Source organism: Paecilomyces variotii (genome assembly GCF_004022145.1).
Source record: "Paecilomyces variotii strain CBS 101075 chromosome Unknown C8Q69scaffold_8, whole genome shotgun sequence".
NCBI classification, from domain to species: domain Eukaryota; kingdom Fungi; phylum Ascomycota; class Eurotiomycetes; order Eurotiales; family Thermoascaceae; genus Paecilomyces; species Paecilomyces variotii.
The window spans coordinates 1,498,662-1,519,584 of record NW_021167147.1 but is presented as its reverse complement, the minus strand read 5'-3'; the positions used below and the strand labels follow the sequence as shown (position 1 = coordinate 1,519,584).

At 35.5% G+C, this 20,923-nt stretch overlaps 6 protein-coding genes across 6 annotated transcripts; 4 read left to right on the top strand and 2 right to left on the bottom strand.

Moving 5' to 3' along the window:
* Positions 1–8,272: 8,272 nt before the first annotated feature.
* On the top strand, positions 8,273–10,036 carry C8Q69DRAFT_420480 (putative C-4 methylsterol oxidase). Its single transcript, XM_028628389.1, has 3 exons — positions 8,273–8,569; positions 8,641–8,890; positions 8,943–10,036. Coding segments are annotated over exons 1-3 (903 nt in total). The 5' UTR covers positions 8,273–8,567; the 3' UTR covers positions 9,594–10,036.
* An 897-nt stretch (positions 10,037–10,933) lies between these two features.
* Positions 10,934–11,701, bottom strand: C8Q69DRAFT_446220 (FCF1 small subunit; the record flags this gene model as incomplete). Its single annotated transcript, XM_028629118.1, has 3 exons — positions 10,934–11,438; positions 11,511–11,576; positions 11,631–11,701. The coding sequence occupies 3 exons, from the start codon at positions 11,699–11,701 to the stop codon at positions 10,934–10,936; spliced, it is 642 nt and encodes a 213-aa protein (XP_028483968.1).
* Positions 11,702–12,109: 408 nt separating this feature from the next.
* Positions 12,110–14,681, top strand: C8Q69DRAFT_473526 (ATP synthase regulation protein NCA2-domain-containing protein). The gene is made up of 4 exons (XM_028631048.1): positions 12,110–12,245; positions 12,302–13,891; positions 13,947–14,072; positions 14,126–14,681. Exons 1-4 carry the CDS (start codon positions 12,229–12,231, stop codon positions 14,370–14,372), a joined length of 1,980 nt encoding a protein of 659 aa, XP_028483967.1. The 5' UTR covers positions 12,110–12,228; the 3' UTR covers positions 14,373–14,681.
* Positions 14,682–15,310: 629 nt separating this feature from the next.
* On the top strand, positions 15,311–16,050 carry C8Q69DRAFT_508668 (GTP-binding protein SAS1; the record flags this gene model as incomplete). Its single annotated transcript, XM_028633003.1, has 3 exons — positions 15,311–15,340; positions 15,404–15,671; positions 15,731–16,050. 3 exons carry the CDS (start codon positions 15,311–15,313, stop codon positions 16,048–16,050), a joined length of 618 nt encoding a protein of 205 aa, XP_028483966.1.
* A 292-nt stretch (positions 16,051–16,342) lies between these two features.
* On the bottom strand, positions 16,343–18,135 carry C8Q69DRAFT_323566 (hypothetical protein). Its single transcript, XM_028627396.1, has 2 exons — positions 17,372–18,135; positions 16,343–17,306 (listed from the first exon to the last, which is right to left on the bottom strand). The coding sequence occupies exons 1-2, from the start codon at positions 17,766–17,768 to the stop codon at positions 16,636–16,638; spliced, it is 1,068 nt and encodes a 355-aa protein (XP_028483965.1). The 5' UTR covers positions 17,769–18,135; the 3' UTR covers positions 16,343–16,635.
* A 37-nt stretch (positions 18,136–18,172) lies between these two features.
* Positions 18,173–20,801, top strand: C8Q69DRAFT_435260 (putative AAA family ATPase). Its single transcript, XM_028628546.1, has 2 exons — positions 18,173–19,896; positions 19,949–20,801. Exons 1-2 carry the CDS (start codon positions 18,385–18,387, stop codon positions 20,675–20,677), a joined length of 2,241 nt encoding a protein of 746 aa, XP_028483964.1. The 5' UTR covers positions 18,173–18,384; the 3' UTR covers positions 20,678–20,801.
* The last annotated feature ends 122 nt before the right edge of the window (positions 20,802–20,923 follow it).

Here is a 20,923-nt window from a genome sequence, read left to right as displayed (position 1 = left end):
CTAGCTCTTATTATATAGAGAGAAGTCTATAATATAGTATATTAATCTTATATAGCAGTTTTTTATTAAGGCTATATTATATTTATATAATATTAATATATATATTTTCTATGCTAAACTTAATTATTTTAAGAGAGAAACTTTATTATAGACTTTCTACTTGCAGAGAGACTTTTATATAATATTAATCTACTTATATTATATAAATATAGTAGGATTTAACCTCTAGTTCCTTTACTAGAATATATATTTATTTAATATTTTAATATCTAACTATTTTATTTAATAGGCAATTAAATATATTTACTATCTTAGTTAAAACTATATTATTAAGATATATAACTATTTCTTTAAGAACTTATTTAATATTTAGCAGCTTACGCTAAATCTTAATAAACTTATCTTAAATTTAGTTATTAAGCTAAACTATAAAATTACTAATATATAATTTAACTCTAATAATAAAAAGTTAGACTTTAATATTTAAGTAAGAAATTTTAATAAGATAATCTTTTTAATAAAAGAAGAGTATCTACTATATATTAAGCAGTTTTTAAAGTATATTATTAAAGGTAATAATATAGTTTTTATTTTAATTAATATGCTAAAAATTAGAAATAATAATATCTTATATAATATAAGAGATTAAGAGAAAGATTTATTAAAATAATATAGTTAAAGTATTAATATAGCTTCTAATTTAAGATTAAAAGATAAGACTTAAATTTTATAACTAGAGTAGTTCTTTTAGCTTTTAATTAAAAATATTTTTACTCTTTATAAAATCTAAATTATATAATAATTTATCTGTAATTTATTATATATTATAATATATACTAGTAATATATATAAGGTTTAAGCTAAACTTAAAAGTTTATAAGTTAAACTAAGCTAAGACTTTTAACTTAACTTAATAAGCTAAGCTAAGACTCTTAGCTTAACCTAATAAGCTAAGCTAAGACTCTTAGCTTAACTTAATAGTCTTAGTAAGCTAAGCTAAGCTAAGTTAAGCTTAAACTTAGCTTATCTCTTACTCTAGTATTATAATTTAAAGAAACTAATTATAATAGCTATAAATACTTTAAAATTTACTTTAATTACTATTTTATTATAGCTTATAAGTAAGATAATAGAGTAATAATACCTAGTTATATATTTTTTAAAAAAATTTACTAAAATCGAATATTAATATAAAATATATAACTAAGAATTATTAGTAATAGTTAAAGCTTTTAAATATTAGAAATACTATTTAAATAGTAATAAATACCTTACTTAAGTATAGACTAATTATATAAACTTATATTATTTCTTTATAATAAAAATTTTAAATAATAAATAAATAAAATAAGTAAAGCTACTAGCAGGCTATAACTTTTATATTAAGTATAAGCTAAATTATTTAAATATAGTAAATATACTATTTTAAAGATTAGATTATAAATTCTTAAAAAAAAGTAAAAGATTAAACTATTACTTATCTTATAAAAAAATTAAAATTATATATTTTAAATTAAAAAAAGAGTATAAATAGTTATAAATACTTATTGCTTAAACTATTAGTATTAAAGGTTACTAATAAGAAGATAATCTAAGATCTTTTAAAGCTTAATCTTTTAAAGTTACTTAAGTAGCTTTAATAGAAAAATACCTTTATATTAAAAAAGATTAATAGTTTAAAGACTAATTAATTTAAAAACTTTAAATAAATTATAAATAATAAGGGTTTACTATAGAGATAAGATTAAATTTATATCTTAGATAAATATTTACTAAAGCTAGAATTACTATAAATTTATTATAATAATTTATATACTAGCTATTAAAAAGTTAAAACTATAAAAAAGTTACTTAAATAAAAGTTTTACTAGCTAAATATATAAAATAATATATAAGAATATATAAAGACCTATAATATCTATAAAAAGAATTAAATTCTTAAATATAAGCTATATAAGCAGTTAAGCTTATTACTTATAATAGAAAGACTTTAATAAAATATATTAATAAACTTTATTATTAGCTTACTACTATTAACTTAATAAAAAGTTAAATATAATATAATTCTAGTAATTATAGATTAATACTTTAAAATAGCTTTATATATTTTAACTTAAGAAATAATTATAGTAAAAGACTTAGCTAACCTAATTATAGAAAGAATATATTATTAATTTAATCTCCTAATATTAATTATCTTTAATTAAAGATTAATATTTATTAATAAATACTAGACTAAGTTTTATTAATATATATAAATTACCTAATTAATAAGCACTATTTTTTATTTATAGATAAATAGGTAAATAAAGTATTAAAATTAGACCTTAGAGTATTACTTAAGGGTATATATAAATTATTATTAAAATAACTAGGCGTTATTATTAAATATAGTAGAGTATACCTATAATAATATAAAGTATTCTACTACTAAATACTTATTATTTAAAGCCCTTTATAGCTTTAATTTTAACAGCTAAGATAAATATAATATAAAAATAAAGTTAAATATCCCTATTATTAAGGAATAACTTAAAGAATTAGTAAATATTAAAGTAAAGTTAAAAAAGCACTTATAACGCACTATTAAGGTATAAGTAAAATATTATAATAAGAAGTATATACTTAAATTATATAAGATAAAAAATTAAGTTCTTTTATTAATAAAAAATCTATAAACTAATTAACTTAATAAGAAGTTAAATTATTAATTTTCTAGATCTTATAAAGTAATTAAGATAATTAAAAAGTAAGTATATTAATTATAACTATTAAAGAGCTTAAGCAAGATATATTTAGTATTCTATATATTTTTACTAAAGCCCTATAATTAATAAGAAGAGATAGAACTTAAATAGCTAAATCTAGTTCTTATTAATAAAGAATAAGAATAGAAGGTAAAAAAAATCTTTAATAAATAAACCTTTTATAGGAAGATATAGTTTCTAATAAAATAAAAAAAATATTCTTTATATAAGAACTTATAGTAGCTATTAAAAAATCTTATATATATAATTAAAGCTTTAAAGAAGTATTATAGTAAGAATTTTAGTAAGGCTCTTAATATAAATAAGCTATTTAAGTAAAGGTAATATAAAAAAGAGCTAAGAAATAAAAAATAAAGTAAAATAAATAGATAATAATATTTTTTCTCTTACTAGGTTTTTTAATTATTATTAAATATATTATTATATATATTACTCTTTCTCTAATTTTCCTATTAAATTTAGAAGTTTTAAAGAGAATATAGACTATAGAAGAAAGGAATTCTAATAAAAATAATTTAATTTAATTAAGCTAGCTTTAGCTAAGGCTTTAAATATAGGCTTATAAAATTCTTTTATTTAATTACTTTACTACTATAAAACCTTTTAATAATCTCTTTCTTCTCCTTATTAAAGAATAGAGGCAGTCCCTATAACTAAGTAAATATATTGCCTATATATAAGAAGTTACAGTTTAATAAATAAAATATTTAATATAACTTCTAGAGAAAATATAATAACTTTAATTTAAAGTATAATAAGGTTAATAAAATAATAATAGTATTAAGCTAGTATTTAATAGTCTTAAATATAGATTTTTATATATATACCTCTATAAAGGAAATATATATATTTATAGCCTTATTAAAAGACTTTAAATTATTTAAGAGATAAGCCTCTCGGCTAAGACTTTAAATATAAATTAACTTAGCCTTATACGCTAGTAGTATAAAGATATATAGCTTATAAAGGCCCTTATAATAGAGATATTTTATATTAATATAAGAATAAATATACTATTGCTTTAAATCTTATACTAAAGCCTTTAAATAATAAAGATATATCTCCTGTAAAATAAGAAGAAAATCTTTAATTAAATCTTTTAGGCTAAAAAGATTTATAATAAAATTTACTTTAAAGGTAGTAAAATAACTTTTTATTATATTAATATTAATAATAATAGTTAATATTACTATTTTAGTAAAAGCTAAATTAATCTAAGGAGAAAGTATTTTAATAGTAACTTTAACTCTAGGAATAAAAATTATAATAATATTCTAGGTTCTTTAAATCTTTATATTAAAGATCTCTTTTATCTTTAATCTCTTTTATAGTTTTTTAATTAGTTAAATAAAAATTTTCTCTGCTGCAGATATAATAAAAGCGGTATTATTATAACTATATTTTAATTTTTAAAGAGAATATAATAAACTAATTAGTATCTTTTTATATATAGAAGAAATTATATTATAAGATATAAATTAATCTTAGTATATTTTAAGTAAAAGGTATTTTTTATTAAGAAGTCCTTTATAAACTATTTTAGTAAAGATATTTTACTACTATTATTAATAGCAGTAAATAATATTATTTATAAAAAAAAAAGTTATTTATTTTAATATTATAGTAGTAGTTAAAGATTTAAGAAAAAAAATTAGCTTAAGTTACTCTTTATTCTTATTAAACTAGCTATAGAAAAGCTAGCTTTTAGCTATTATAAAGGCAGGCATAGAGGTTTTATTAAAAAAGCCTAAAAGAAATAAAATGCGCTTAAAGCGCTTAAGAGATATTATTATATTAATTAGCATTATTATATAAACTTAAAGGGCTATAATTTATATTAAGCGCACGCGCAAGACTTATAGAGAAAATAACTTAAAAATTTTAATTTTAATATACCTATATAACTATTAATATTTTCTATATTTAAATTATTAAAAATAGCACTAAACGAGCTATAGAAATAAGAAAAGAATAGCTTAATATATAGGTAAAAGGATAAGAGTTAGTTAATAAAAAAGAAAAATACTTTTAATCTCCTAGGTAAAAATATTAAAATAAAGCTAATATTAGATAAATTTATATAATAAACATATTTTAATAGTAGCTTATTACTATTACTATAGCTATACTTAAATATTTAAATCTATATAATAAACTTTATATAGCTTAGAATAAGCCTTTTAAAGAGAGAAAATATTATTATAAACTAAGGCTATAATACTAATATTATAGATTTACTAAGACCTAGGATAAAGAATATAAAATAATAAGATAACTAGATTTATATATAATAGTTAAATTAGCTAGTTATAGAATAAAGCTATTAAGACTAAGTTATTTAAATAATCTAGTAAACTAAATAAACTAATAGATAACCCTCTAAAGAAATAGAAGTTAAATAGATTAATAATTTATTCTAATTATAACTAAATTAAACCTTTAACCTTATTATATATAGATTATTACTTACCTATATCTTAATCTCTTATCTTATATTCTATTCGACTAGTTCGCTAATTACCCCCGATTAAAGAGCTTTCTTACCCTAGCTCTTTATATATATATAAAGCATAAGCTTAAAATATATATAATATATGCGCAGTTATAGTAAGAATATTTCCTTAATTAATTAAATCTATAAGTTCTTAAGTAAAATCTTAACTTAACTTAGTTAGTAATAGAGGAAAATATATATAATCTTTTTAATAAATAAAAAGAATAAAAGGAAAATAATTCTAATTATAAAAAATAAAAATATTAATTAAAGTATTATATTTTTTATATAAGACTTTAAATATACTTTAAGAGTAATTAAATCCTAGACCTATAGTTAGTATATACTTAATATATATAGAATAAATACTTACTATAAATTATATGCCTTAAAATAATATAATTAATATAAGTATAAGTAGATTAAATAGAAATATTAGTATTATATATTTTATAAGCTATTAAAGTATATAAATTTAAGCTATATATATAGAGATAGCTTATATAATATACTATAATTTAAAATTATTTACTAATAAGCAATTAATAAAGATAATTAGTAGCTAAAAATATATTTAATATATGCTAAGATTAAATAGAGAGTTAAACTTACTTTATATTATTTAAAGATTACTAAAGTTTAATTTAAGTATACTTATATTTTACTTTTTAAATAAAAATAATACCTTACTAATTATTAATTTTAAAAATAAAGAAATCTATTATATTAATTTTTAATTTTTTTTTAAAAAATTTATTAGCAGAAGTAGTATTAGATATATAGCTTATTTCTTTATAAAGCATTTTAAAAATATTTAGTTTAATATAGTTATATTTATAGCGTTATTTAAGCATATATTCTAATATATATTTATAATATTTAATACTACTATATTTATATACTTAATAATATACTTTATTTTAAATTTTATTTTTTTTATTCTTTTAAAAAAAATAGAAGAGATAAAGTCTTATAATTACTTTAAATATAAAGCTTAAATTAAATTTAAGCTATATTTAGCATATGCTTATAATATCTTAAATATCTGCTTAAGATAAAGTATAAATATATTTTTAATAAAAATTATTAAAATATTTAATAAATATTTATATTAAAATAATTATAAGGTAAAAATTTTTTTTAGTAAATAAAATATAAGATATTATTAAAATAAGTTATTAAATATTTAAGAATAAATAATATATCTTAAATATTATTAATTATAATCTTAGAGATATTACTATAGCTAATAATAATATTTATAAAAAAAATAGCCTTTTAAATATATTTAGTATATATTTTATTAAAACTTATATAAAAAGAATATACTTAATTAAGTCTTATATAAAAAGAGAATTTAAAATATATCTTAAATTCTTTATCTTTATTTTATATATAGGAATTAATACTACTTTAATTGCTTATTATATCTTTAAACTAGTTTAAATATACTTTATAAAGGTTATAGTTTTATATAAGTTTACTTTATAAGAAGTTAGTATTTAGTCTAAATATAATTAATATTAAATATATATTTAGTATTTACTTAGCCTCTATAGAAGTTATATTAAATATATTTAAATAAGAATATTATATAGCTATTAATTAAAAATATTATTAATTTAGCTATTAATTATAGTTATTTAATTCTTAGCTATTTTTAAGTATTTAGAGATAAAATAATAGTATTTCTTAGCTTTATATTAGCTATTGTATATATATATATATATTATAAATTTTAAAGAGTTTTACTATATAGATATTATTATTAATCCTTAAATAAGCTAACCTTATATTAATTATATAATTAGCTTATGCTAAGCTTATACTTAATCTGTGCATAAGATAGGTTAAGCTTAACTTAGTTAAGAATAAGCTCTAGAGTAAGCTAAGCTTTTAAGATAGGCTAAGCTTAGCTTTAGCTAAGCTAAGGTATAAGCCTAAATTTAATATTTCTTTAAGTATAAAATAAAATAAAATAATAAAATTAATAAGGAATAATATTAACTAAGAAAACTAATTAAAAAAATATAATTAATTTTCTTAAAATATAGTAAGTTAAAAAATAATTATAATAGTTTATAAGAAAATTAAAAGTAATTATAGTAAAAAATAAAAATAATTTTATTAGTAAAGAATACTTTACTTTTATAAATATACTATTAATTCTATAATAAGAAAAAATAAATAATAATATTATTATTAATTTAAGAATAAACTAACTTAAAAAAAGAAGTAATATAATAAAATTATTCTATATTATTAATTCTACTAAATCTATAAATTCTTTATTTAAAAAGAAGAAATAATAGGAAATAAAAAAAGCTTATATATATAAAATATTAAAGAGCTTAGTTATAGATAAATTTTTCCTTCTTTTTTTTCTTAGCTTAAAGTCTTTATTAAAAGCTACTTATATATTAAGATTTAATATTATTTATATTAACTTATTATTAATTAAAATATTATAATAATAATCTTAATAAATTAAGTTTAATTAAGTTAAGCTTAAATTTAATTTATTATTAATATTAAAAAATAATTTAAATTTAAAACTTTATAAATTATTATAAAATTATATTATATATTATTTTAAATATTTTAAAAATAATAAATAATAATAAAATTTTATAAAAACTTATTTATTATATTATTTTACTTATAATATATATATTTAAAAATTTTTAAAAAGTAATTACTTTATATATATTAAAATTTAATATTAATATTAAATTATAGATTTTTTTAGCTTACTTAATTATAAGCGCTTAACTATTACTTTTCTTATAGTTTAAAATAGGCTACTATAGAATCTCTAGTTATAAAGTGCAAATTACAGAGAAACAATCGCAAAAAGTGTAGCCTTGTTAGGCACCCGGGATTTACGTTCGATTTGTCGATCCACGGTGGTTCACCCGACACCGGCTGGTGAGACTGCCGAGGGAGACCGTCCAATAGTAGGCGACCGGTCAGGGGAAGACGGCGTTTACTCGATGGAATGATGCGAGGGCCGGTTGGTAATCCCAGGAATCGCGCCACTCGGATGTCTGGCTGGCTCCCGTGGCCTGTGCTCTCTCCCGTCCCTGAAATACGGCTCGTCCCTAGGGGTTTGACACTACACAACACCCCCCTACCCTCAACGAGCCTCAGGCTTAGTAGACACCTTTCCTACCTTTGAGTCTCCTACTGCGATCACATCTCAGGACACTCCCAAGAAACAACAGAGGAGACTGCAGCCCGTCTCCCGCCGTTGAAAAAAAAAAGGCCCTTCTTGCTTCTGTGGCTCTGTCCACCAAGCCGCCAAGATGTATGTCGAACTTGAAAACGAAAAATGAACAGGGAAAAAAGCACCTCCAGTTCTTAGACTGACTCTACTAGGAACTCTACCACTCTGCTTTCCCCTCCTCCAGACACCTACTGGGGCCAATTCGAGGAGATCTCGAAGTACAATGTACACTTAAACGTCGTTGAGAGGCTGTGGGCGGCATGGTACGCCTGGATGCAGAATGATGTCCTAGCGACTGGCATCATGTCCTTTGTGATGCACGAACTCGTCTATTTCGGTCGGTCATTGCCGTGGGTTATCGTCGACACCCTGGGATGGTTCCGAAAATATAAGATCCAGAGCGTGAGTGTAACCAATATCGAGTGCAGTGAGCCCCAAGACTGACAATGAGTAGAACAAAGTGCCCTCTGTGCAGGAGCAATGGGACTGTGCCAAACTGGTCTTGCTTAGCCATTTCACTGTCGAACTGCCTCAGATCTGGCTCTTCCACCCTATGGCCCAGTTTTGCGGCCTCCAAACCTCGGTCCCGTTCCCTTCGGTTTGGACGATGGCGTATCAGATTGCGATCTTCTTTGTGCTGGAGGACACATGGCACTACTTCTCGCATCGTGCTTTCCACTGGGGTCCTCTCTACAAGGCCGTTCACAAGATCCACCACCAATATTCGGCACCATTCGGTCTAGCGGCTGAGTATGCTTCTCCGATCGAAGTGATGGCATTGGGCTTCGGTACCGTCGGCTGCCCGATCCTTTGGTGTGCCTTCACTGGAGACCTGCATATCGTCACGATGTACGTCTGGATTGTCTTGCGTCTGTTCCAGGCCATCGACGCGCACAGCGGTTACGAGTTCCCCTGGAGTCTACATCATTTCCTCCCGTTCTGGGCTGGCGCCGACCACCATGACCTACACCACGAGAAATTCATTGGCAACTATTCTAGCAGCTTTAGGTGGTGGGATTATCTGCTTGACACTGAATACTCGCCCGAGAGTATGAAGCGAAAGAGAGAGCAAAGGCTTGCGAAGGCCGCCAACAAGTCTGAGTGAGATCTACCAGATGAGGTAGTCGAATCGAACCTTGCACGGGAGTCCACCTCCTGGCCAACTTCGGAGTCTGGTAGTCAATTTTCTGGTTGTATCCAGAAGAAACTTTCAGGATACGCGTTTCGTTTGATGATGCTGAACTAGCGGCTATCATCAATATTTTCTGTTACAGCAGCATTTAATAATTAGTTACGGACATAGATTTTTATGTATAATGTTCACATCTCGCCTTGGTCCTTTGTTATTGCCCGCCGTATCTAGATTTGCAAGGCCTGGTATTGAGATTGATGGCGCTTAGTTGAATAGCATCCTCTCAAGCCTGTCTCTTGGACTGTCCTGGGGCTTTTTCTGCACAGCTCAATGTGCGCATCGCTATGTCGCATGTTAGGTGTATGTTTCAACTGCTGATAGATATCTACTCACTAATATATTTACATTGATATCATTACGGTCGACCGGTATATGAGGAATCTGGTTCCTGTTACAACAAATGGGTCTCCCAAGGGTACGAGGATATGACCTTCAATTAAATTAATTTACTACGCGTTGCAACTGATTGGGAGCCCACAAATGAGCAGCCGATCCTAGTCGTATATGCTTCCGCTAGCAAAACCAACCTCTAGCAGCTAAGATGGGCTGAATAGCAGAAGTCTGTGTTGTCATCTTGAAACTCGGGTTGGCATACTTAAGATATCAGCATTTTGTTGCAGACGGTTGAATGATCATTAATAAGGTTGGCCGACACGTCATTCAATTCGGCAAATGACACTAGATCCCATGACTGGCCATTTTGGCCGAGAGACAGAACAACATGCGCCGTAGATGCCCATGACCCTAACGGGAATGAACAAACCACTATGGCCCGACATATTGCGTGGACGATTGTATAATCAAAGTAATGATGAATCATGTCGCTAAATAAAACCTTCATGAAACGCACGTCCTTTGAGATGGCCTTTCCACAACGCGATCCTGTAATGTCTGATTTTGCGTTTCCAGGAAGAGAGTACCTTTGAAGATGCCACCTTCATACCGTTAATATTACGATCAGGCACTGCTGTCTCTAACTTCCGTATGTATGTAGCGAAATAGATCCCTTTCCCCAACAGTAAGAGTGTTAGGGAAGAAATCGGTATCATGTCCCTTACGCCCTGAGAAAAGGACTTAGATGGAGAACGATGCCATGATGGTGCGAGACTAGAGTCTGCTTCTCTCGTTAGAGGTCGAGGCGGAAAAAGCTCCATGCTCGCCTGGCTTATTCGGTTGGCTTATCGAAGAACGAGGTTGGCCGTGTCCTTTATCGATTTCGAGAACCTCAATGTCGGTGGATGGGGGGACGTAAATCATTTTTCTGGTGCATCAGGTAAACGCTCAATCACGTATTTTCCACGTGCGACGCTCATAATAGGGACACCCGGAACTTTTCTGTTAGAAAAATTGTTAGTCTTAGTTCCTACTATGCTGGTGCAGAGGCGAGGACGGTACCGGATTCGCCTCTTCAGGTCACGATCATTTGTCGCCACAATATAGACGCGGTGTTTTATGACCCGGTCAACTAAACAATCGTCTGCATATGTACCCTTATGATCGCACTTTATTCTCTCGAATTTGGGATCTTTTGCGATGCGCAAAGCTAGTCGATATTTCGGTCCTAGCTTCTCCAACTCGGCAAGGACGCAGTCCGTGATGACAGGAATGCACTTGGCATAGAGGCAATCCATCATTGTAGGAACCACTTCGAGCTTGCGCTGAATAGTGTGCGATAGGAAGTTGGTATCGACCAGTACCGAATATGGGGGCGTAAGAGCAGTGTTGTATTGGAAAAAGAGAGCGGAGGAAACCTGGGGACTGAAGAGTGTGTAAGTAGGAAGATACGGTCGGTCTTCGATCCATATAGAAACCTGCAGACGGTGAGCTTACGCTTCTCTGACGATATCATCTTTCTTTTCCTCTGTCTTCTGCTTGCTCTTTTCTTGGTTTTCTTTCCTATATGCTGTTAGCAATCTGGTAGATTAAGAGAAGAGAACATCCTTGACTAACAGCCGACTGTCACGTAGACTGATTGCTCTTTTCATCTGAGCATACTTCCGAACCTTCTTCTGGACACCCATCTTGTCAGATGCAGGCGAGAGATTAGTATCTGGTGGTTAACTTGTGATGATCGGGAGGCTCTGAACATTTTGCTGAACTTTCTTACGGATCCATGGATATGCCCCACAAGACAGATGTGACTTAGTCAGCCGTGATGCTTGTTCTGTGCTTGCCTGTAATAACTACCTAATAATAATAACTATAGTTAACTAATAACTAACTATTACTTAGAAGAAGCTCTGGACTTGAAGCATCCTGAGATCCCAGGCAGTGGCCAAGATGTATAGACGATTAAATCCAAGCTATGAAGGCGTATTTATTCATTTGAGTCGGATTTTGCGAGCAAGGTGTTTGCATGTTTTGCATAAATATTTCAGTATCGCGAGATTATTGGCCGTGGAAATAAATCGTACTCTAATGACGACATACTCTTAAGCCCAGGAACAACAATTCCCGGCTGCACGTTGTTGGCAGGTGTCAACAACCATTGTCACTTAATTCGCGTTTCCAGGCTTTGGTTTCGTTCAAACCCAAAACCAAAGTCGCCATGTCTGTGGTAATCGAGTCAGTCCTATCTTGAGGTTCCCATTTTGGTTCCACATCATGCTAACTGTTTCTAGGAACATCCGTCGTCTGGATGCACAGATCGATAGACTCCAATTGCGCGACTCCGAAAAAGTACAACAACACAATGGACAGGAGGACTCCCACGGAGATTATAGGACCTCGGACACTATTTACCTGACCAAAGATACAGCGGATCTGACTGCGATTGTCCGGACACTTTCAGTCACATCTTCGCAACCATTACTGCAGCAGCATCGACTCATTGACATACTGTCCCAAGTCCAAGAATTAGGACCAAACATCAATTTCTCAGCTGGAGCTCTCGATAATTATGTGAACGATCTACTCTGGTTGGTCGCTGCCAAGGCAGCAGTCCAGACCCTAGGCGTAGTAATGGATAATTTCCTTACTCGAACTTTGTCACTGAACGACGGAATTTGGTACTGGGATGAGGTACTTGGGTCACATTGGTATACCGGTCTCTATACGATACAAACATCACCTTGGAGGTTGTATTCCCGGGCAACGGAGATCTACTCGACGTTCAAGAGGCACTATGGCAACCAAGAGACAATGGGCACTTTGACAATTTCTGCTCGTTGGGGAAAGTTCCATGATTTGGTCCGCCAAAGCATTCGAGAGCAATCTATCGAACGGGCTAAGTTGAGGATGCTATCTCCATTTGCCGTCTGCAGGTCTGAGGCGAGGCGAAAACGGAGGTTATTGAAAATGATGAGGGAAATGCATGCAAGCGCCGTTGGTCTGCTTATGGATGAATGTCTTTCTTTCGGATTTGAGGAGGAAGCCACAAATGCCGGTATCTACAGTCCATCCAGTGATGAGTGGCACAACACTGTCTCCAAGAGTGTACTGTTGATGGAGGCACTTCTACGAAATGCAACGAACCTCGATATTGGCTTGAACGAGTTTGAGGATGGTGTATTTTCAACCATAGAGTGCGAAACTGATGTCCTGCAAAGTCATGGAGCCGACAGCAAAAGCCATACTCGCGCTTTTCTCGTCATCGAACGCCTAATCAATATTCTGAGAGAGCGTTTACCGGGCCACGAGTTCTCCTCCAACATGCTAGTCAGAGACTATGGTCGTCCATCGCCTCTCGTACGATACTGGCTTCCGGTCTCTGCAGGACTTTGCTCTCTTAGCACTGTTCTTAAAATACTGACGAACCATAAGGCTGAACTGCTAAGTTGGATCGCTGAATTCGGTTCAACTGTAGTTGACTTCGGCAAGAACTGGGTTATTGGACCAATTGGGAAGCTGATCGGCACCATAAGGCATGATGAGAAGAGTGAAATCGCGATCATGAGCAAGAACAGTCTAGAGGCGGATCGTGCAAGTTTAGAGAGAATGGTGGTCGATTTTGTACTTGACAACCCAGAACCCGCCGCAGAAGCCTCTCAATTCCAACTAGACACCGAGTCCATCACTGCCAAAGTCCGAGAAGGCGACCTGACGCCTGTCCTGAAAGCCTATGAGCAGGATTTGCGACAACCCTTCCGCGGAACTGTCCGTGGGAATCTTGTTCGTGCGCTTCTCATTCAGATACAGAAGACAAAGGTCGATGTGGAAATCGCAATTGGAGGCATTGATGCCTTACTCAAAAGCCAGGAGCTTGTATTTGGGTACGCATCACCTTCTCAGATGATAATGACGAATATGAGAACTGACTGCAAGTAGTTTCGTCGGCCTTACACCTGGGATTTTAGCATCATATGCAGTCTTCCGTTGGCTCAGCGGAATCTTCGGAAATAGAAAGGGCCTAAGAAGAGGAAAGAAGCAAGATGAAATGAGACGCGCACTGCGGTACGTATAAGCGAGTTTACGGCTAATACTGTACACGAGGCTGACAAAACCAGTAACGCTGACCGGGTTTTGACGTCTGCGTCGCCTACTCCAAATGGAATCCTCTCATATAAGGATCACGGATTGCTTATTTGCGAAGTCCAGGTTCTTAAGAAAACTGCTGAGAAGTTTTTCCCGGGTCCGGTCTATCGTGATTTCCAGGAAGATATGAGTGATCTTATGAATATCAACGCTGGCACGGAAAAGCAGCTCAGGATCATCGAGAGGATCCGATGGGGATATTCAAAATGGCTTGGATAAATTCCACTGAAGGAGCTCGTTCCCTTCCAGGCCACCTGCAAGACGATGGCCTCCGGCGAGGCGATCTATAAAAGCGCGCCGTGCTCTGCAAGGCAGAACGCATGCGATCACCTGCTTATATGTACAGACGTATATAGATTTAGTTATGTGTATCTACGTAAATTACATATCTGATATCATGAGCGGCGCATCGATTCTCTTTAAAGCAGCTATTTGACTCGGTAATAAGCCTGCTGGTTGTGACAAATGATATTCGCATGTACTGTACTTTCGCGTAACTCAATTCAACGTCTGGAATTCGGGCAGGAGATCACTATTAGATAAGAAGCTCGCAGCTTTCTGATTTATTTATTTTACAATCTTATTATTTCCCTTATTCTTTTACAATGATAGTTCTGGTTCAATGCAATGGTTTTAACGCCATGAGCGGAAGAGCAAATAATATGGTACACTTCCAACTTGCATCAACGCACTAGCCACTCCCAAGCCACCAGCTCCAGACCCGATCCATGGAGCGACTCCGACCTCCGCGCAAACGCCCAGGCACCCCCCTCCCAGCGACGTCCTTCCAAGTTCATCGCATCACTACGCTTTGCTTGCTTGGTATCATCAAGATAGAACAGGCAAGCTAGCGTCTCATTGAAAGCCTTTGCCACCTTGCCACTACATTGCGGATACTCGCCATTGCCGTTTATCTCGACTAAACCTCCTGATCTCCGACATCATAAGAGTGACGAAGCATCTTCGAACGTCTTTACGGGGAGGTCCGCGCTTACCATCTTCTGGCGATCGCAGGCGCCTGTAGACGCTGCCATATCTTATCGCTGACAGGCTATCTACTCATTGAGTGGAACCTCTTCGTGTCCAAACCACTCCAACGACTAGTCTCAGCTGCTCTTGTTCGCAATCGCATCCCTTTGCGTTGGCTACCACCGATAATGGCGGGCACTAGGAACTACGATTTTCTGGTGAGACTCGCGGAAGATTGCACCATCGATTTCATGCTTTGCTGACGATTTGGGATAATACAGATTAAGCTGTTGCTCATCGGTGATTCGGGTGTAGGCAAATCATGCTGTCTTCTACGATTTAGCGAGGACTCTTTCACGCCGTCGTTTATAACAACTATCGGTATTGACTTTAAGATTCGTACCATCGAGCTCGATGGCAAGCGTGTCAAGCTCCAGATATGGGATACAGCAGGACAGGAGCGCTTTAGGACCATCACAACGGCTTACTACAGAGGAGCCATGGGCATTCTTCTCGTCTATGATGTTACGGACGAGCGCTCATTCAACAGTAAGAACACCCTGACGTCAGGCTGCAGTGTATGGCAACTGACATATTCACATTCATAGATATTCGAACCTGGTTCTCCAATGTCGAACAGCATGCGAGCGAAGGTGTACACAAGATGCTTATCGGAAACAAGTGCGACTGGGAGGAGAAGAGAGCTGTCTCAACTGAACAGGGCCAGGCGCTTGCTGATGAACTTGGCGTACCATTCCTAGAAGTCTCTGCGAAGAACAATATTAACGTGGAGAAAGCTTTCTACACTCTGGCCTCGGACATCAAAAAGGACATGGATAACTCTCGGTCCGAGCAAGCTGGTGCCCAAGGCGTGAACATAGATCAAGGAAGCGGCGCGAATGGCAACCTCGGTGGGAAATGCTGCTAGATGCCACACTAATGCTTGTTTTATCTGTCTTCTGTTTTCATGACTACGCAGGGGGACCCTTGTTACGTTTCCCCGAAATGTCTGGAGAGTATTCTTGGGACATTGAGCGAGCAGTTTTCAAAATGAGCCCGTCGCCCCGTGACCATTTCTACGTCCCTTTTCTTCCTGTATCTCCGTTGTTTGATTCTCTTGTCTAGATGGCGTCTTTTTCTGCGTATTGTTTCTGGTGCTCTCCGATAGTTGATTAATGGGAATTCGGATCGTTAATATGTGTCATGCATTCCCTCTGGCGCCCAAGAAGCGGATAACACCGACTAGGTCACTGTATCTATGGATGATTTGCCGTTGGTAGTCCGACTATCCCGAGGTAAAGCAATGCAAACTGGAGCTGGCCTTGACTATAAGCCACACTCATCTTTGTAGCAAATGAAACTCGTACGCAAAGTATAAATAACGCCATGGTGTACATTTGCATGGGATACGGGAGCATTTAAGAGGAAGAAGAAACATAATATTGAACGGAACCTGGTTTATAATACTGTGACTGAAAAGTCAAAAGTGTATCGTTATGGGTACGAGTAGCACTCAAAATAAACATTCGGCCTTGATAGTTACCTGCGAGGAACCAACGAGACGTTCAGGGAAGTGTTTTCTGTGCCAGACACGGACAAAACGCCTGGCATCCGATGCGCACTGGAACCCAATGCACCAATTCCCTATAGAGCCTGAGATATGCGACTCGCTATCCTCATCGAGGTTGTTTCGTGAAATTCCTGAAGTAAAATAGTGTGCTAATCGTATGACTGCATCTTCTCCCTCTGATATTCTCCAGGGGCTGCCACGGGCTTGGCCGTCCAGCTCTAGGAAGTTCTTAATGGTCCTTGTACTCAGCTGGCCGCTGAACTGGCCAGTCCAGAGTCTCACTGGGAACGTCTTTCGGCCCGGATGTCTCTCCTGAGTCAGTTTCGTTTGGGTGTTCATACCGCGCTGTAACTTGAAGTCAAACGGGGCCAGCTGTGCTACGAGGGAGAGGCTCTGGAAAGGCGATGTGAGGGTATAATCGTATGGTCGCGGCCCATGTTGACCTAGATGGTGAGGTGTTCTCACGCCAGATGATGGATCGGACATGAAGCGCGCGGCAAGATGGCGAAGCTCAGATGCTTCTTTCTGGTATTCCCTAGCTTGTGCTGGTGTTGCGAAAGTGAGGATCCAAGTATCTCGTTTCTGTAGTGTTCGGTGGTGACGCAGCGGGAAAACTATGGGATCATTTGTTAGAAAAGCGAGATTCATTCGATCGAGTTTTTCCTGGAAACAAAGTCACCTTCCTCAGGTCCTTCCAAATCAAGATTTCCTTTAGCAGCCACCCTGTGGTTTAGCAATCGAATGAAGTCATATAGCTCCAAAGACTTGCTCGCTCGCGACAGAATCAATGCAGTCTTGTGCGGCTGGCGACTGACTTCTTCGGAGACGATCTCCAGCTGTCCGTGCTGGTCAACCTGGACACCATGGTCCAATCGTCCTCTGACGATGTCTGACACCAGCTCGTCTGACTTGGAGTCCGTAGATACCGTTGAAGGTCTCGAGTTGGGAATAGCATGAATCCCAAGAGCTGGGAAGCGGCGATTTTGAAAGGTAATTGTTGGTCGACAATAATGTTGCTGTCGTCGCTGTTGATGTCGGTACAAGCACCGCACCGGTTGATTTAAGGGACGACACATCGCGTAAGCTGAGTTTGAAGAATCTCGGTATAGGACATTGCGTCGTGCTACGGATTATCCTGTTTGCGCGATAGGCAGTTCTCGAGCACCATAGACAAGAAATGCTAGCTAGGTTCCGCGGTCATAACTAACTTGGTAGTTAGATAGTAGTAACGGATCGCATTTATCGGTCTCGGTGATATACCCCTCTGGGTACGTCGGAAGACTTGAATATTAGCAACGGTCAGTATAAAGATAGTTAACTCAACTCAGCCATAACGACTGAATGGCCTAAAAAAAGGAAAAGCCTGTCAATCCCTAAAATTTAAAGCTAGCCAGTAATGTGGTAGAGTTACTAGTATGTTATTTGGCGGGGCTGGAGTGATTTTTTAAACTTTGATCCGTGGAAATCTCTTATCGCGAAAACCTACGTATAGATTGCTTTCTTTGGGTTTTCTCTTTGCGCATGTCTCTGTCGTTCCCTCAGCTGTCCTCTTGTATATATATTCATATACATATTACGCTCTCTTTCTTTCCTTCATTCCTTCATTTATCTTTTTCGACTCAAAAGTGTACTCGGTTGTAATTCTAATCGCAGTTCATGCGCGGAAGCTAGGAGACCGCGGAGAATATCAGAATGGCTGAAAACCGCACATTCACGGTCAGGCCATTGTCGAAGCAACCGAGAAACGACTTGAGAGATTCGTTCCGCATCAACCTTTCTTCATCTTCTCTCGCATCCCTTAAACTAAGGGCTGGTGACCTTTGCGATCTAAGACTGGGAGAGGGGTCTCCAAAAACCGCCATCGCTTGGGCCGCAGTCGAAAATATCCAGAACACCGTCGTACAGACTTCGAAGGCACTACAAGAATGTTATGGCATCAAACTTGGTGATAAAGTCTCGATATGCAAGGCGGACCAGCAACTCGATGAAGTGGATACTGTACGCCTGCAAGAATGTACAGATCCCGAGAAGCTCGAAGTTTTTGGTGTCTTGCCTGAGACCGATATCGGGCACTGGGAATGGTGTCTAGAATATCCCTTGTTAAGATGCGAAGTTCTCGCCGTTAATCTGACCTTCGAAGTGGAGGTGAAGGGCCAACGTAGAAGCTTCAGGGTGGTCGAACTGTCGGGTACCAATCCTGGCGCATCTCATACCATATACCGCTTTACCGGTCAATCGAAAGTGAAAATAGGTGATGGCGGAGGTACCACGTATAGAGATAGAACGCTGAAAGTACAATCGTTCGGCCTAGGCGGGCTATCAAGACAGATCGAGCAAATCAATGAAAGCCTTTCAGACTTCAACGCGGGCCTACAGAGGCTTGAAATGCCCGGTTTCTACGAGCATAGCCGAGGGATTCTCATCTATGGACCGAAGGGGACTGGTAAAACATCACTGTTGCGACAAATCGAAGCCGCTGGCTGGAAGAGGTCTTTCACTATTGGCACTTCAATGATAAGCAGGAATGTGGGAGAAGGCGAAACGAAACTACGCAGGACATTTCAAGAGGCACTACGTTGCCAACCTAGTGTGATTCTGATCGATCAATTGGAATTCATCGCTCCCAAAAAGTCATCCCAGGAACCGGGCTCTTTGGGATCAGTATTGTGCGAGACGTTGGATGGAATAAAGGGTGCCAACATCCTGGTGGTCGCTGCTACTCGCCATCCCAATGATGTTGACGATGCTCTGAGGACTCCGCACCGACTGGCTATTGAGGTTGAGTTGCCGGTTCCTACCGCGGCGGATAGAGCAGAAATTTTGCGAGCAATCCGAGGGTCATCTCTGGAACCAAGTGATCAAATGATAGATATCATAGCGGAGAAGACGCACGGTTATGTTGGAGCCGACCTTTTCGCCCTCCTTCAACTCGCATGCCGCAAGGCAAGAAATCGACAAGTTCTTGAATCAGCGTCCATTGCTGGAGGTCATACAGAATCTCTTGCGCCGGCTGCCCATGAGACTGATACCGGCCTCGTGTCGGTGAAAATTTCCGAGGCCGACGTGCTTCTAGCACTGCAAGATATCAGACCAACTGCCATGAAGGAGGTTTTCCTTGAAACGCCCAAGGTTAGATGGTCTGACATCGGTGGACAGCATGACATTAAACGGCGTCTTCAGAAAGCCGTTCAGAGACCCCTTCAGGTGAGAATTTCCCCCCTTGACTGGAAGTAAACATTGAGACTAACCCATGCAGTTCCCGGAGCGTATGAAGAGACTCAATGTGAACAGCAAAAAGGGGATCCTGTTATACGGACCACCCGGTTGCTCAAAGACGCTAACAGTCAAAGCATTGGCTACCGAAGCAGGTCTGAACTTCCTTGCTGTCAAAGGCGCAGAAATCTTGAGTATGTATGTCGGAGAGTCTGAGAGAGCTCTCCGGGAGATCTTCCGGAAGGCTAGATCTGCAAGGCCAAGCATCATTTTCTTCGATGAGATAGATGCAATCGCCTACAAGCGAGGCTCATCCTCTCAGGGAGGAGTTAACGTGCTCACTACCTTATTGAACGAGATGGATGGTATTGAGGAATTGAGGAATGTTCTTGTCGTTGCAGCGACGAACAAACCGGATGTACTTGACCCTGCCCTTATGCGGCCCGGGCGGTTGGATAATATTTTGTATATTGGGCCACCGGACCTTGAGGCGCGCCAGGAAATCCTGAGCATTTGGTCAAGAAAGTCCGTTGTCCATCCGGAGGTCGACATTGCTGATCTCGCCCTGAGGACTGAAGGCTATTCAGGCGCGGAGATTGTAAGCATCTGTGAGACTGCCGGAGATGCAGCATTAGACGAGGAGGAAGAGACAGGACAGGAAGGTCAGATCATGTGGAAGCATTTTGAATATGCCCTGGGCCAAGTGCGACGCCAGATTACGCCAGAGGTCGTCCAGGAATACGAACAGTTCGGAAGCTCTCATGATGCTTAGAAGGATCGATTAGCTTGATGTGTGAGCTAGATCTGGATCTGCTCTCAGGGGTACTACTATCTGTTTACTATAACAAATAAGCAAATAATGAAATACCACACCAACGTATATGGGAACCTTGTACATATTTATGCAGTAGTCCACGGAGATCATCATTGATGTCCTACAACCATGATAAGCAGCATACTTATGGCACTGAGATAGATGCAAAGGCGGAGAAGAAGGCGGTGAGTTCTCTAGCTATGC